This window comes from Miniopterus natalensis, chromosome 1 (assembly GCF_054644295.1).
Source record: "Miniopterus natalensis isolate mMinNat1 chromosome 1, mMinNat1.hap1, whole genome shotgun sequence".
Lineage (NCBI taxonomy): Eukaryota > Metazoa > Chordata > Mammalia > Chiroptera > Miniopteridae > Miniopterus > Miniopterus natalensis.
In genome coordinates this window covers 123,789,159-123,806,622 of record NC_142081.1, presented here as the reverse complement: position 1 = coordinate 123,806,622, position 17,464 = coordinate 123,789,159, and the positions used below count along the sequence as shown (strand labels likewise).

The 17,464-nt window shown below is 36.8% G+C and overlaps 1 protein-coding gene across 6 annotated transcripts in view; it reads left to right on the top strand.

Annotated features, from left to right (window-relative positions):
- ARHGAP21 (Rho GTPase activating protein 21) overlaps window positions 1–16,778 on the top strand; it is a 122,362-nt gene extending 105,584 nt beyond the window's left edge. For 4 of the 6 annotated variants that reach the window (XM_087825525.1, XM_016224713.2, XM_016224712.2 and 1 more), the window contains 13 exons: window positions 709–993; window positions 3,507–3,571; window positions 3,648–3,787; window positions 4,389–4,531; window positions 5,315–5,470; window positions 5,565–5,643; window positions 6,309–6,382; window positions 6,460–6,549; window positions 9,581–9,706; window positions 9,849–9,890; window positions 10,205–10,310; window positions 12,217–12,248; window positions 14,900–16,778. In XM_087825525.1, coding sequence (XP_087681651.1) covers window positions 709–993; window positions 3,507–3,571; window positions 3,648–3,787; window positions 4,389–4,531; window positions 5,315–5,470; window positions 5,565–5,643; window positions 6,309–6,382; window positions 6,460–6,549; window positions 9,581–9,706; window positions 9,849–9,890; window positions 10,205–10,310; window positions 12,217–12,248; window positions 14,900–16,594 — 3,033 coding nt within the window. In that variant the 3' untranslated portion in view covers window positions 16,595–16,778. The remainder of the gene's footprint in view (window positions 1–708; window positions 994–3,506; window positions 3,572–3,647; window positions 3,788–4,388; window positions 4,532–5,314; window positions 5,471–5,564; window positions 5,644–6,308; window positions 6,383–6,459; window positions 6,550–9,580; window positions 9,707–9,848; window positions 9,891–10,204; window positions 10,311–12,216; window positions 12,249–14,899) is intronic. The other 2 variants (XM_087825547.1, XM_016224714.2) reach the window with 1 other exon arrangement.
- Window positions 16,779–17,464: the final 686 nt, after the last annotated feature.

Here is a 17,464-nt window from a genome sequence, read left to right as displayed (position 1 = left end):
TCCCAGTTCATTATTTTAAATTGCCTTTGTAATTCCCTTATTTCACTTTATTTTAGAAATACTGAGTTGTATAAATGAATATCACAATATCAGCATATACTTCATTAAGTAGATCTCAATACAATAAAAACTTGGCCATAAAATTTCCTATAATATTTGTGCAGCATATTTATAACAAAATTTTAATATTATTACAAGAGTTTAAAATTTTAAGACAACTCACTTTGGATGTGGCTTTTAATACTTGACCATATAAAAGTTAATCAGTTTTGTTAATTCATTACTTATATTTACTGTTTTGGGATCTCCTTATGTAGTATTTGTCATTTTCATGATCTGTGACTGTCTTAAGCCTAACTTTCACTCAAAAAAATTTTCTGGCTGATATTTTTCTTATTTTCTGTTCCTTTAGCATTTTTAACATATTTTGCTATGCCTATTTTTATCTTAATTACTTTGCTTATTTCCCTAACCAAATTAAAGTTGAGATTTCACTATGCTTGATTTTGCTATGAATACATTGCCTAACTTGGTTTATACTCCACAATTTTTGCCCTTCCTCTCCTAACAAGTACATATTGACGTAAATCAGACACCTGCTACATTTGGTATACATTGATGCTTGTTAACAGTGTTGCTTAATGTGTTTATCCTGTCACTGAATTTAGCCAAATATTAAGTATGCCTGAACTGTTTCATGTTTTCTAGAGAGTTGGGGGAAGTATTCGCCCATGGAAGCAGATGTATGTTGTACTTCGGGGCCATTCACTTTACTTGTACAAAGATAAACGAGAACAGCTGACTCCCTCTGACGAAGAACAACCCATCAGTGTTAATGCTTGCTTAATAGACATCTCGTACAGTGAGACCAAGAGGAAAAATGTGTTCCGACTCACCACGTCAGACTGTGAGTGCCTCTTTCAGGCTGAAGACAGAGATGATATGCTAGCCTGGATCAAGACCATCCAGGAAAGTAGCAACCTAAATGAAGAGGTATGTGTTCAAAATGATGTTGATAAAATCAGACACATTCACATTTTTCTTTTTTCTTTTTTACTTTTAGAAGACTGAAAGAATCTGATACATTATTTTAAACAAATATAATAATATGCTTAAAAATAGTTGGTCAAAAGGAAAATTCAACTGTACCAGTTATATTATTTTTACTTACTGGAAAATCATCCTTACTGAACTAGAAAAATAGATTATTCATATATTCTGCATGCATTCTCAGAAGGAATGAACCACAGATCAGGAGACCTTGGTTCCTAGTCCCAGCTCATTACCTTTATGACTAGATAATTCCAGATCTGTCTTCTTATCTCTAAAACAGGATTGTTGTGTGGCTTAAGTTATAGTGACAGTGCTTATCAAAACAAATTACTCTGTAAATGCAAAGAGATTATGATATGGGTTTTTTTTTTGTTAGTGGAATTATACAGTCAAGAACATAATATAACCTATTATAATACAGTAATTGGTTTTTAAGAAAGCTTGAGCTCTGGCCAGTGTGGCTCAGTTGGCTGAGCGTCATCCCATGTACCAGGAGGTTGCTGGTTCGATTCCCAGTCAGGACACATACGCAGGTTGCAGGCTGATCCCTAGTAGGGGGCATGCAGGAGGCAACCCATTCGTGGTTCTTGCTCATTGATGTTTCTCTCTCCCTCTCCCTCTCCCTTCCTCTATCTCTCTAAAATCAATAAAAACCTATTTTTTAAAAAAAGAAAACTCGAATTATCAGAAATCATGTTATAAGCCAGTTTTTCTTTTTAATAAGGAATAATGTATAGGGACTTAAAGAGTTTCTGGCTTATAATCAAGATATTTTTACAATGTGAATTTCAGTAGCAAAGGTAGTTTTTTTTTAAGTGTTATAACTACTGAGTCCCTTTTTCATGTCACTGACACAGTTTTTCTAATGCACTGTTCTCACTTTTTGTGCCCATTGTTAGGACAAAAAAGAAAGCAATATTTGTTTTCCATGCTTTTTCTGCAGTACCCAGGAGCACGTACAATAACTGTAAGGTTATGCAATTGATCTTCTTTAGTTTAGTCATTCCCATTCTTTTCAGTTCAAATTATGAAAACTTACGCTATAGGTAAAATGCCTTTGCTTTTTTCTCTGATAATTTGCACCCTCCCTGGTTTGTGGTTAAAAGTTAACCCTGGATTGTATCAGTACAACCTTTGTTCTACAACCACTACTACAGAGAGCATGAGACCTGAATTTTTGCAGAGGAACAGGGAGAATAAGAACATGGATGCAGATTTCAGCTTTAAGTAGCAGTTCAGGGAGTTCCTGTTGAAGAAGCACCTGCTGTGTGCTAGTTATTCTGCAAGGCAGGCGAGTGTCCTTGTGAAGGTTCCTTCAGATGACTTTGCCTGTGAAACACAGGGGGCTCTTTTAAGGATTTAATGAGATAGTACGTATGAAGAAAGCAGCATGCTGCCTGGTAGGTAATAAGCAGTTACTTAATGCCAGCCATTATCATCATCATCATCTAATGTTAAGACACAGGTATTTTCCCCCATTTTATAGGTAAAGTAATAATTCACTGAGCATATACCATATGGCAGGCACTCTTTTAAGCATTTTACATGAATTAATCTCAGCAACCATACGAATATGTCCTATTATTATCATCATCACCATTTCACAAACAAGGAAACCATGTGGTAAACAGAGATCAAGTAGTTTCCCCAAGGTCAAATAGCTCATAAGCATCAGGGCTAGGACTTACACCAGGCGTCTTCTCCTAGATCTTAGCCATAGGAGCTCTCTGTTGGTAAGTGGAAGAGTCATTTTGAACTCAAGAAGATTGTTTGACTCCAAAGCGTATAGTTTTTGTAAATTATATTGTTTATTATAATCAAAATGAGACAACTGAAAATTTTTTTCAAGAACACATGCCAGTGTATGATTGGAATCAATAGAAAAGTATCATCACTCTGTGATCACTGTAACTCGCCTTGTAGCATATTCTAAAAGCTAACCTTTTGAGGTTAAAAACAAACCCTGTTTTGAGCTTTTCTCTTCTGATAATCTGTCAGTTCTGACACTAATTGACCCTTAATCTCACTACTCCTACAAGTTAATTATTACCAGATTTTGGCAGCATTTTTTCATCTTTTATACAGCTGTATTATTTTGAAATGCTGATCTTTCTGGTATTAGTGAGAGAAAAACCTGGCTTTCTGCTTCCCCGTCATTAATTTAAAATGACAGATCAATAAGTTTGAACACTTGCTACTCGCTGGCAGTATTCAAAGGATTGCTGCGGTGGGGAAAATAAACAGAAAACTCTCACAGTGAGGGAGGCACTGGAACATTTGTCACATAGTGATGGTGGGTGGTGATGTGTACCAGAAACTTGACACGACCACTGAGAGGAAGGCATAGTGTCTTTACTGAAAAAGCAGAGTAGGACAATAGGCTCAAAATAAGTAGGGATTCCTATTTTTGTTTAGAACTGACTCTCTAATTTTACCTTCTCTTTATTCTGTAGGACACTGGTGTTACTAACAGGGATCTAATTAGTCGAAGAATAAAAGAATATAACAGTCTGATGAGGTGAGAATTCCACCATGCACATAAGTTAATTTGGATATAAAATACGTAATTGTTAAGAAACATTCATTTCTTTCAGCAGCAAAGCAGAACAGTTGCCAAAAACGCCTCGCCAGAGTCTCAGCATCAGGCAGACTTTGCTTGGTGCTAAGTCAGAGCCAAAGACTCAAAGTCCACATTCTCCAAAGGAAGAGTCAGAGAGGAGACTTCTCAGTAAAGGTACTGATGGTGGCATTCTCGATAGAGTTAGCAGATGAAATGATTTAAAATTGGGGTTTTAAAGATATTTTCATTATTTTCTGTACCATTTTTGCTCGCCTCAGCCTACTGTGAGCTCTTAAGGACCAGTGTGGGCTGGTCTAGGCCATTTGGGGCCTTTCCTATTAAGGTGCCAGTTCTCATAATAAATCCAAAGTGAAGGAAAGTACGACACATGTATCTACACAGCGAATTTGATTAATGCAGAGGATCAGATGCTGTCATTTCGAGATAAATTGTTTCCTTTTTGCAAAAATCTCACTATGAAGTTGGCACGTTGTTTCCATTTTCTTGACTGATTTAAAGAAAATCATGGTACAGGTTGCAGAAAGGTAAAGAAATGTAATTAATAGCCACTAAATTACAAAGGAAGGTTAAAAGGAGTGGTATATTAGGAAGAGACGATAATATAATATTTTTAATAAATATAGGTTAAATTTATTACTTATACTGCAGGACTCTGATTTACGTAAAAATCAATACAGGATTTTTTACATCATGATTTAAACTCATGTTTTCATTTTCTCTCTTATGTTGTTTTATTTTGAATAACAATCAAAAGATGACACCAGTCCCCCAAAAGACAAAGGCACATGGAGAAAAGGGATCCCGAGTATTATGAGAAAGACATTTGAAAAAAAGCCTACTGCTACAGGAACGTTCGGGGTCAGATTGGACGATTGCCCGCCAGCTCATACAAATCGGGTAGGAGACATTGGTCAGCTGGATTATCTAAAGTCGTGAATTCAGTTGTAGTTACAATAGGACCCATGTACACAGCCATTTAGATAACAGAGCACAGTACTTGTTGATTTATTGAGCATTTTCCTCTTCATAGCTGACCTTAGTTTCCCCTTAGATCTCTGAGGGTGTGTTGAGTAATTTTATCTGTCATGCTTTTTTCTAATGTATTAATTCTGAAATAGAATAATTATTCAGCCATTAAGAATGTCTCTGAAATGGTCAGTAAGAATTTCAAATCATGTGTGTTTCTGCTTTTAGCATCGTAATGGAAGGGTGAGAACAAGGACCTGATTAAGAAAGTATAATAAATGTAGCTGTGTGTGTGCGTGTGTGTGTGTGTGTGTGCGCGCACGCACGTGGACAACACCCACCTTAGGATTCATATCATGAGTGGGTTGCTTTTCTCCACCCCTTCTTTTTCTGACTTCGTTCCTCTTTATTCAGCTGAGCTGTTCCCACATTCTTACTTGCCCTCGTTTCCTGTTTAGACTGTTGTCTCCCTGTGGACCCTTCCCTTTCTGTTTTAACCTATTTTCTCTTCCCACTGTCTCAAATATCTCTTGCTGGTTTTATCAGTTCCCAATTCTGCATTCTCTCTCTTCTTTATTTTCTCTATCAAAAAGCAGTAATTTATATATTTTCTTTTGGAAGAAAAGGACCTTTTAGCTACAGCATATGTCTACTAACTAAATACAGTAAACATCGGTACTGTATTAAATAAAGTATTTATTTTTTGTTTTGCAGTATATCCCCTTAATAGTTGACATATGTTGCAAATTAGTTGAAGAAAGAGGTCTTGAATATACAGGTATTTATAGAGTCCCTGGAAATAATGCAGCCATCTCAAGTATGCAGGAAGAGCTCAACAGGGGAATGGCGGATATTGACACGCAGGATGATGTAAGTTGTTCATTTCTACCTGAATACTGACCTGTGGTTTTCCCTTTGGTTGTATTGACTACAAAGCTACTGTGTTTCTATTTTGCATACCTAGAAATGGCGAGATTTGAATGTGATAAGCAGCTTACTAAAATCCTTCTTCAGAAAGCTCCCTGAACCTCTCTTCACAAATGGTGAGTGAACACCCACAGAAGAGACCAGACGAAAGAATGAAAAATTGCATCGGTGGAAAACCATAGAATATGAAATTGAAGCAGGAGAAAATGCATTTGTCAAAGGAAACAGGAGGTTTTGTTTCGTTCTTATTTATATATAAGGCATAAGTATGTGCTCTTTTTTGTCATTTGGATTTTTTCCCTCCTGATAAATATTAATGGAAAATACAGTTTCAAAAAATTTGTTTTGTCTCAGTAAAATATATATTATCTGGTTCACCCACGTTTGTAGTCAAGTTAAAGTGATATTGTTACTGTTTTCAGTCAAAAGTCCTCAGAACTAATAAGATACAAAAAGTGGAAAAATATTTTTTCAGTCAAGCCAAATGTTTGACCTACATAAGACACTGTACTAGATGCTCAGTGGAGGATAGAACAGAATGAACAAAGTGTCTAAGCACAGGATGGCACCCTCAGAGAGCTCACGTCTTTTATTTGATGATAAGGGTTGGAGGCTCATTAAAAACTATAGCAGTTTTAGAGTCTTGTATCTCAAAGGCTATTTGGAGTCTTCCCTACAGTTTTTAAATTGTGGCTTGAAATTGAACCTTAAAGGAAAAGTAGATTACGACTCACCTCAGCAATTTAAGATAAATTTGCTTTATTCTTATTTTTGTTGTCAGATAAATATGCCGACTTTATTGAAGCCAATCGTAAAGAAGATCCTCTAGATCGTCTGAAAACGTTAAAAAGACTAGTAGGTATTATTTTCTACTTCTGGAGGTGTACCTAAAATTCAGCATCTAAATCTATCGTAAAAATAATATGTTTCAGATTCATGATTTGCCGGAACATCATTATGAAACACTTAAGTTTCTTTCGGCTCATCTGAAGACAGTGGCAGAAAATTCAGAAAAGAATAAGGTATGTAAAGTGCGTATTGAAGCGATGTACCTCCAGTGGCTTTAGGTGAAAGGATAGGCTTTATTGCTTCATGCCAACTGATCAAAAATAGGGTTATAATTCAATGAGAGCTCTAGAATGCATCATATTGGCTGATCACTCCCTATAAAGATCACTCTTAAAAGCAAAAGATAGCCCTGGCCAGGTAGCTCAGTTGGTTAGAGCATCGTCCCAACATGCCAGGGTTGTGAGTTTGATCCCCTATCAGGGCACATTACAAGAATCAACCAATGAATGCATAAAGAAGTGGAACAACAAAATCAGTGTTTCCCTCTCTCTCTCTCTCTTTTTCTCTTTCTCTCTTGGCAATAAATAAAATTTTTTTAAAAGGCAAAAGACCCCAAAATATTAGTTATCACCATTTTTAAAAGACATTTCTGTTTTCATTTATCCAGCAAGAAAAATGAAAAGGCCAGAAATTTGATTTCTTTTATTTTTCAACTGTATATCAATATTTTGAATAGGCAACAGTTGCATCATGATACAACAATTAAAATGTATCAAGTGGTATATAGTGAAAAATAACAGACACTTTTTCTTTCATTTTGTTTAGTTTTAAGCAGATAAGGCCTTTTTTGTTGTTGTTTTAAACACTATCACATTACTTTTATTAAGCATATCCAAATTTGTGATTCCTTAATATTATCTAATACTCAGTTCATGTTTAGTTTTTCCTGATTGATATGTGGACCTTGTTTGGATATTGATTTAAACAAACAACTATAAAGACATTCCTTTAAATCTTCAAATCCATTATCCAAACAAGGTCCACGAATTGTGATTGACACGTTATAGTCTTAATTTTTTACCTTTCTCATCACTCATTGGTGATTGTTGCCTCAATCCGTTATATCATTAGAGGTGACAAAAATGATGATTTTCTGACTCTCAGGCATTACTTCTTAAAATGCTTAAACAGAGGTATTGGGGTTTCTGGAGAAGGAGTAAAGCCCAGTATACCACAAGCTCAGGAATACTGCTGTTACTCCTTTTCCTAAGGGCAGTACCTGCTTAAGGCAGAGAAAAATGCTCTGCATGTTCTGAAAGACAGTTGCTCACAGTTTGTAGTAAGGCTGGATTGTGAGAACAGTGTCAACCCCTAACACCTATAAATTGAGAAGATTACAGTGTTATAATTTCTTTTAGACATTCAGTTTCCTCAAATGATAGGGCCATAAAAGAGGGAAGGTGAGAAGAAGGGAGAGAGGGGGGTAAGGGAAAGAAAGCCTATATTGATTGTAGAAGTGCATACAGTAAGAGCTGAAAAGTTCTCAGTATAATTATAGTTGAAATATTTTCTAATTATTTTAGCATTTCTCAAAGTAAGTACATCATTTGTCAGTTTTGCTGAATGTTAGTAGGAGTTACTGGGAAAATAGTAGGAGTTATTGGTCTAATTAGTTTAGAAAGCACTGAAGTAAACAAAATTTAACTGATTTCTTTAGTACAGATTTTTTTAGAATATTTAATATATTAATTAACACTCTGAGTCTTGAATAATTGATATAAGGCATTTCATTCCCCAGACTTATTTAACTATACATTGTGGAACATCTTTCAAAAAATACAGAATTTGTTTTAAGTAATTAATGAATAAATAAACTGTGTACTACTTACGTTATTAGTTTTATATGGAAACCAGCTAAAACTATACCCACATAATAAATATTACTGTACAAATAAAGTAATAGTGCATGTTATCGTTAGTCTAAAAACATAATGAAATTGACAAGAGTCTAGTAAAAGTTTTACACAACACCTTTGAGATGCAGGAACTTTTGTTTTTTTGATGGAAGGATGGGAGATGACTATACCTTCTAGAGGGAAAATTAGAAACATATTTTGTGCCCAGTTTAAGTAAACCCCTCCTGCAGTCAGATTTTCTTTTCACTAAGTCAGCATTCTGTGGAAATACTGACTTCAGTCACAATTTCTCCTTATTTCCCTGCAGTAAGCGTGGTGTGATAATGCATGTATTATGGTAGTTAACGTATTAGATGTATAACAATTGCCTCAAAATTGGAAAAGACCTGTGGGTTTTCCACTTTGTACCATATCTGAAAGGCATGTGTGCACGTGCGTGTCTGTATGCCTCTCACAAAATAGTATAGTAGTGTATTTCCTTAAACAGCCGCCCCCCCAGTATGTCTTTTGAGTTCTGTGGTCATTTTTAACCCCTTGGTATGTTTTCAGGGTTGATTAAAGTTATTTAACATTTTAATCAAATCCTAAATTCAAAATATTACAGCAGACACTATAAGATATAACAAAGGAAAACAAAGATCCACACCTTTGATAACTATATAATTTAAAAAGGAATTTAAGTATCATGGGAATGAATATACAAACATATAAGCCTATAATGTTGAGGCATTCAGATTGGCTCAAGGATATGAAAAGAACTTCAGAACATTTGGTTGAAGGAAAAATTGATTCAGAAGGAATACTTCCAGACATTTGGTTTTTACATATTAGGGATTTAGCTATATTAGTGGGGCAATTTGGAAAATTGTATGGATTTTTAAGCACTTTTCTACTTGTTAGTTTTTGAAGGGAGAGGCTTTCCATGTTCTTTTCTGAGTTTTTTCCCTTTAATATTAATATTTTGTCAGTTAATCTAGCTCCAGTAATACTAGTTTTGAACCAAATCAATTGCTTTCTATCAAGGACTCTTTGGAAGAAAGGAATGCCAGTTAAGCATTTTACATTTTCATCAAAGCAGGAAAAAGAAGTTATATAGATATTAGCTTATGGAAAGCCTAAATAGGAAGCTTTTTTTAATTTTCATTTTTTATTGTCGACTCTATTGCAGATGTCTTCCCAGCCCCCACCCTTTTTTTTTTTTTTTTTTTTAACACACGCATCAATCAACCATTCTTCTTTGAATTCTTTTTTTACCGGTCAGAAAAAAAATGCCAAACATGCAACAGGACTTTAAACCTATTTCCTTAAGACAAAATGTGATATTTTCCAACATTGTCCTTTATTTCAGATGGAACCAAGAAACCTAGCAATAGTTTTTGGCCCAACTCTGGTGAGAACATCGGAAGATAACATGACTCACATGGTCACCCACATGCCGGACCAGTACAAGATCGTGGAGACACTTATCCAGCACGTAAGTCAGGCTTAGCCTTGTCAAGAACATTCTGTTTCCCTGAGCTACTGGTAGGACAGAATTTGTTGGATTTTTTTTTTTTTTGAGAAAATTTAGGGGGTTATTTAATTTCTCTTTTCACCTTTGTTATTTTAAATTTTAGCATGACTGGTTTTTCACAGAAGAAGGTGCTGAAGAACCTCTTGTAAGTATGTCCGTCAGCGTTTGTCCTCTTGTTTTCATTTGGGACGGAGATCCTGGCGCTACAGCAATGTCAACTTCCTGCCCTGTATGCTCTTACCCGCTTTGCGCCCTGGAAGCAGGTCTCTAGCTCCTCAGTTTCTAATCTAAAGAAAATTCAAGTATGATGCTCATTTTATAGTTAATTACATGTAAAGAAGGTAAAAAATGAAGCCCATGTGCTCCTTTCAGTAATGTGTCTTCTATTAAATGTTGCTTGAATTTTAAAGAAAGTATCTTTGAAGAGATGATGAAGAGATCTTTGTTTATTAACCATAGACAACAGTGCAGGAGGAAAACACAGTGGACTCCCAGCCAGTGCCAAACATAGATCACTTACTCACCAACATTGGGAGGACCGGAGCGTCCCCTGGAGATGTATCAGGTAACTTGCCGGGCAGTATCGATCTCTCGGGTAAAATCTAAATTCTTATAACGTGAAAGAGCAAGTCGATCATGAGTAACATTCACTATGATTTTTCCCCCCTTTCTCCTTTTTCCTTTCTAATAAGAAACTTAATCTTCCTTTTCTGATTGATCTTCATTATCTTCCAGTGACTTTAATGCCATTGGCAGTGCATGGAGTTCTAATGCTTGTCAGAATGGAAATATGAGGGAAATGAGCATGCGAACCACTGTTTTGTTCTTTTTTTTTAATTCACAGTTTCCATGTAATAGTCATCACAAGGTAAAACAGATAAATGCTACTGAATATGTGGTTGCTGTGATGGCAGAAAGAATGATCTAGACTGTATACGTAGCTCGTATTCTTGAGTTAGACCTTCTGTTTAAAAGCAGCAAGTAAAATATGTTGAAATGCTAATGGGCATCATTTTCAGAAATACAGTATATTATTTGTCACTGTAGATGTCACAGTAAGAGTCCGTCTACCTGACATTTCCTGTTTTCTCTTGCCACTCTAATGTTTGGTTAAGTACTAGCTCTTGTAGGCTCTTTTGATGAAAATTTTCTCCTGCCAAACTGTTGCACTAACCGAGCATGTTGTTTTGACACAATGTTCTCCCTTTGTCTCTAGTTCTTGTTCTAGTCCTAAAGGGTTTTTTCAGCACTTACTGACACAGGCAAATCTATACTGATGTTGAACAGGCGAAGTGGGAGGAGTCTATCACACGGTAATGTCGCTAGTGGATTCTGTGGTGTCCCTGATGGACAGCTGGAACTGTAGGAAGAAGGAGGACTGCTGTCCACACTGTAGCTGCCTTGTCTGCAGAAACCCCCGATTCTTGTAAATGCAAACATCGTTGATCTGTGGTGTAAATTTTCTCTTAAGATTCTTGTAAACAGATCAATACTACTTTCTTAAAAGTTTTTCTGCTGTTTCTTGTTATTTCTGAAGCAGACCGTGAGGAGAAATAGCATGGTATGGTCTACCAGTTCTTAAAGTCATAAAGCATTTAGCCATGTGTTAAAAGGGGCGTGGCACGGGGCTCAGCTCATTAATTTTGAAAATCAGTTTCCCGAAAATCAAAACATAAGATTTCAAAATTGGTGTGATCCAGAATAGTGCTAGCCCCTTCCTACCCTCTTTATAATTGTATAATCTGAGTTTTTGCCAGACAGTAAAATTATGGTCTCCATTTTTTTCCATTTCCATAATAGCATTTGTTAATAGATAATTGCAAAACTGGTAGCAGTTTAAACAAACTAGTCAAAAGGATCCCTGACTGCACAGATATGTAACTGGGGTCTAAAGCACAAAGATCAGCATGATTTAATATAAAACCAAAGTGACCTGGAAGCAGCGTTATCCTGATGCCGCTTTTGCATCCACGCACATAGAGTATGTGCTTATAAAATTTAAGTTTGACAGTCTGACAAAAATCAACATAAATACACTGAGTATGATCTCAATTTGTAGCTAGGGCAGCTAAGAATCTCAAACGTTCTACATTGTGTATCAGTTTCAGATACAGGATGTGGTACATAGTACAATTCTTAAAAAGGTCTTCCAGCTTCTTTATTGCTAGATGTAATACTTAGAAAATTGAATAAACACTAGTATTTCTGTTCATTTTTAGCACAGGGCTCCTTTGCCATTCCTATCATTGAGCTGATTCTGCCTACAATTCACAGCATCCTTTCATGGCGGTGGCTTTCTGTGGTGCAGCTTGCATCTTTGTGAGCTCTGACTATCCACTGTGTTCAATGGTTCTGTTTGAGTTTTGCTTTCCCATTTTGTTCTGTGCCTGTCTTTTCCATAGTTTTGCATTGTTTGTTGAAAGAGGTAAAGATGGACTAATACTGACCATGGCTTATTTAACTTCCCACAGATTCAGCTACTAGTGACTCAACAAAATCTAAGGTAAATTGTTTTGTACAATTGTGAAATATTTTAGGGGGAATTGCTCTTTGGCTGATTGTTTTGATTAGTATACAAATGCATCCCTGTCTATGTCTGGTGACACTGACCAACAAGGTCTCACAAAGGGAAAAATTAACTCTTAGAACAGAATGAGATAGAAGAATACTGGACTGTGAGTTGGAATGCTGGGTTTCCCCTCAGCGTATTTAGCATAATACAAAGAAGTAGGCTTTATTTTCTTACTCTGTAACGTGAAAAATTTCCAAAATACAAAAGTAGAGAAAATAGTATAATGAGTCTCCATCCCCCATTATCCATTTTCAACAACTGACTCATAACCAAGTTTATTTCATCTGCATTCTGTGCACTTTCCTCCTCTGGGACTATTTTGAGGCAAATCTTAAACATCATATCCTCATATCTGTAAATATTTCAGTAGTAATACAGACTTTTTTGTTATTATATATTTTTATAGAAAATATATATTTTCAGCAAAATCATTTTCTTTTTATGATCAATATTTTTAACATAATTTGTGTTCCATTGACGACACCACCAAATTACACAATTTTTTTAGTAGTTTTTGGGAAGTTTTTATAGTTCTTAGGAAGTATTTTATTAATTCAATTTATCCAACTTTGTTTTGCTGAGACAGTAGCAACCAGAATTGTCAATACATTTTTAAAAACATTTTTCTATTTGGAAATGAGACACGAATTTTACTTATCAAAACGGGACTGTATACGATTAAATTATAATTTTTATAGAAAATGTTACAAAGCATTTAAATCATATATTATTCACTGTCACTTATATTGTTATTTTCACCATGTTTTTGCACCAACCTTTTATTTTGGAGAATTTTAAACCTATAGAAAAGTTACTAGAAAAATGGTTAGCACCCAAACCTTTTACTCTAGACTCATCAGGGGAAAAAACACACAAACATTTACTTAATAGACATGATAACACCTTACCCCTAAATATTTTCCCAGTTGTCCCAGTAATGTTCTTTGTTTATTTTTTATTTCTTTATATAGGATGCAATCAAGGATAACACCTTGCATTGAGTTGTCATGTCTCTTCAGACTTCTTTAGAACAGTTTCCCATCTTTTTTTTTCTGATTATATAAGCTTTTAGATTTCAGACCTCTTTGAAATTCCCACTTTGCCTCTTATTAAATGCACATTATTTAACCTGTTGTGATAGCCGTCTCTTTATCTTAATCATGGTGGTGTTTATACTAGGCCTGTAAAATAATGGACATCTAAATGGTATAACTCTTTGTAACAGTGTCTCACTTGTAAAATAGTCATTTTCCCCAACATATATATGATCACAGAATCATAGAATTTTAAAGGGAATCCTAGTAAGTCTTAAAGAAAACATATCTAATATCTTCTCACCTAAATGATGAAATTGCAGTGTTTAAAGTGAATCACTTGCCCATTGTCACACAAGCTACCTGAAGGAAGGTCGGGTCTTCTCATTCAGAGCCCTGTCACACCATTATCCATCGCCATGATCTTTAGCAGAATATGTTAAAATGTGAATGACCATTAGAAATGTATAGGATAATTACAAAATTCTTTATAACTTAACAAAAACAAAGTTCTGTTGATCTGTGATTTCATTTTGGTGAATTATTTTCAATACGACAGCCTAAATTTTTACTTTATTTTCAGAGACTTCAGTATAGTAGTTTTGGCTTGTCTAAGCTTTTTATGACTGTAGAGAAATACACTTTCTGTTGCTCAGCATGCCTCCTGCCTGGCTGCTTGTGTTAAGTGGTGTGTGTAAACCAACACGTGTTCATTGACCCCAGCTACCACCGCCCCTAACTAGGCACGTAGGCATTGTGAACAAATTAATTGAATAATTGTCATCAGGAACCAGTTATGCACAGGTAACAAAGCCAGTAATCGGCACCACAGCTTTACCAGTAACAATGCACTGAAGTGTTTCTTTGGTAAAAACTCAAGGTCTTTCATTGACCTTATGTTATTTGAATTTTCTCATTTTGTTGTTACCTTGAGATAAATGACATCACCAACCTGACTTACCTCAGACAAGTTCCTGAAGTCTAGCCTGGCTGAACTAATGGAAGACCAAGGAGGTCCCTTATCTTAATGAGCTGATTGGATGCAGTGTCTATATAATATGCTGTCTATAATTAGAAAATTGAAGTCAGTCATAAGGTTTTAGTAACCTGTTTCAGAATACGATATTCAACTATGTCGGAATTTTAACTCTGACACCTGAAAGAACCTGAAGAGTGCCTGAGCACTGCAGAAGCAGGGAAAGTGAGTAGGTACGGGGGAATTAACAAGAATGGGAGAGCTGGATGACACTGAGCACAAAATACCTCTTTTAGTGATAGATGTCTGTGAGCTGTGACTTGGCAGTTAAACACCACCAGACAAGAAGTGGGACTCGTTAAATAAAAAGTAAAATGTATCTTAAATTATCTTTATATATAGATAAATAAAAGTTTATCTTAAAAGGAAGTATAAAAAAAGAATTACATTTTGTTAGTGCTTGTAGAGTTTTAGCAGGGATAATTCAGTAAAAAATATTTGGGGAAAAACCCTTTCAGAAAATGAACTCGATGATGTTCCTATGCTCAGTCTCATTTCTGGTTGCTTCTCAGGGTTCCTGGGGATCTGGAAAAGATCAGTACAGCAGGGAACTGCTTGTATCTTCCATCTTCGCCGCTGCCAGTCGCAAGAGGAAGAAGCCGAAGGAGAAGGCACAGCCCAGCAGCTCCGAAGACGAATTGGACAATGTGTTTTTTAAGAAAGAAAATGCAGAACAGTGTCAGAACGACACTAAAGCGGAACCCAAAAAAGAGAGTGAGACATCGGGCAGGAAACAGAGGAGCGTCATTTCCAAAGAAAATAGTGCTAAGAAAGACAGCAGTGCCATAAAAAATGAAAAGACATCGCTACAGAAAGAGAGTACACCATCCGAAGAACTCTCAACCCCCCACAATTCCAGACACAGCAAGTCACCCACTCTGAGCTGCCGCCTCGCCATGCTGAAGGAGAGCCCCAGGTCCCTTGTGACACAGAAGTCCTCCCATTTTGAAGAGACAGGGTCCGACTCCGGCACTTTGCTGAGCACTTCCTCCCAGGCTTCTCTGGCGAGGTTTTCCACTAAGAAATCCACCAGTCCGGAAACAAAACATGATGAGTTTTTGGCCAATGTCAGCACCATCACCTCAGATTATTCAACCACATCCTCTGCTACGTACTTGACCAGCCTCGACTCGAGCCGGCTCAGCCCCGAGGTGCAGTCCGTCGCAGAAAGCAAGGGAGATGAAGCTGACGACGAGAGAAGCGAGCTGATCAGTGAAGGGCGGCCCGTGGAGACAGATAGCGAGACCGATTTCCCTGTCTTTCCAGCCGCCCTGACCTCCGAGAGGCTTTTCCGAGGAAAACTGCAAGAAGCCACTAAGGCGAGCCGGAGAAATTCGGAAGGAAGTGAAGCAAGCTGCACGGAGGGCAGTTTAACGCCCAGCTTGGATAGCAGAAGACAGCTCTTCAGTTCCCACAAGCTGATTGAATGTGACACGCTGTCCAGAAAAAAGTCTGCCAGATTCAAGTCAGACAGCGGGAGCCTGGGAGAGGCCAAGAATGAGAAAGAAACACCTTCAATAGCTAAAGTGTTTGACGTTATGAAGAAAGGAAAATCAACAGGGAGTTTACTAACACCAGCCAAGAGCGAATCGGATAAACAGGAACCCACTTGGAAAATGAAAATAGCAGATCGATTAAAACTGAGGCCCAGAGCCCCAGCCGATGACATGTTTGGAGTAGGAAATCAAAAAACGAATGCCGAGACCGCTAAAAGGAAAAACATCAGGCGCCGACACACACTCGGAGGCCACAGGGATGCTTCTGAAATCAGTGTTTTGAATTTTTGGAGAGCGCCGGAGCAGAGTGGGGAGAGAGAGTCTGAACTTTCGGCTGTGACTCGATTAAAGCCCAAATGCTCAGCCCAGGACTTGTCCATCTCTGACTGGCTTGCCAGGGAGCGCGTGCGCACCAGTACGTCCGACCTCAGCAGAGCAGAAACGGGGGGCCCCCAACCTGAGAGTTCGGGCACATTAGAAATTTCCGTGACGGACACACCTGTGTCTTTTCACTCTGATGCAGGTGGTTCTCCCAGTCCATTGGCTTCAACTAACAGGCCCCTTCTTTCAATAGCAGTACAGTCACCTGACCAAATAAATGGAGGAAGCTTCCAGAACATGAGCCAAAATGCTAGTTCTGCAGCTGTTACCCAACCTCATAAACTGTCTGAGTCCCCAGGCAACAAAGCACAGCTTCATCCCTGTCTTTAAACTGGGGGTATGTCCACTATAGCAAATAAAAAGCTACTGTTACATGTTCCAGTAACTCTGTAAATATTTTCTTGTACCAGAATTGTTATTATGCAGCCCTCATTTGGGCTGGTTTTATCATTTTGCACTGTGAAATAGTTTTACAGTGCATTACTACAGCCAGAAGAACATATATATATATATATATATATACATATATATATATATTTAAAAATATATTGGATAGATGTATACAAATGAGTAAGGTATTTGTCGCAACTTACTGCATAGTGTATACTCAAGATTACTGAAGAAAATAGCTGGCATTAGTGTGCAGCAAACTTGTTCTTTTGGTTTCATCACTAACAAAAGTGCCTCATCATAAAAATCCAGTTGGTTTTAGGGTGCCATACTGTTAAAACTAGATAACTTACATTGACTAAATCAATGAGTTTTATGGGTAACAGATTTCATTACATTTACCAGTTTTAACACAGGTGGATACAGAACTTCCATTCTTTAGTCATTCCAGGTGGATCTCTGAGTTTTATATTCAAACTTTTAATACAGTTTTTGAGTTTTGTGTGACTTGAATTTTTAATCTTTCTGTAAAATACGTAACTTAAATGAACATATTATATGTGTATCTTTTCTTCAGATACCAGATTTGATATAAATGTTGTAACATAGGTGTGTAGATAGTGGCCTGGGTGGAACTGGCTTCTTTATTGAGAATATAATTCTGCATGAGGACTTAATGATCCAAACCGTGTCATGCCTGTGTGCATACCCAATTAAACACTGGAAATAAAGATTGTTTTGGTGAACTTTGCATGGCTTGAAACTTAATATATTTTTTAATGTGATCCATTTATAACTACCTTAATTGGT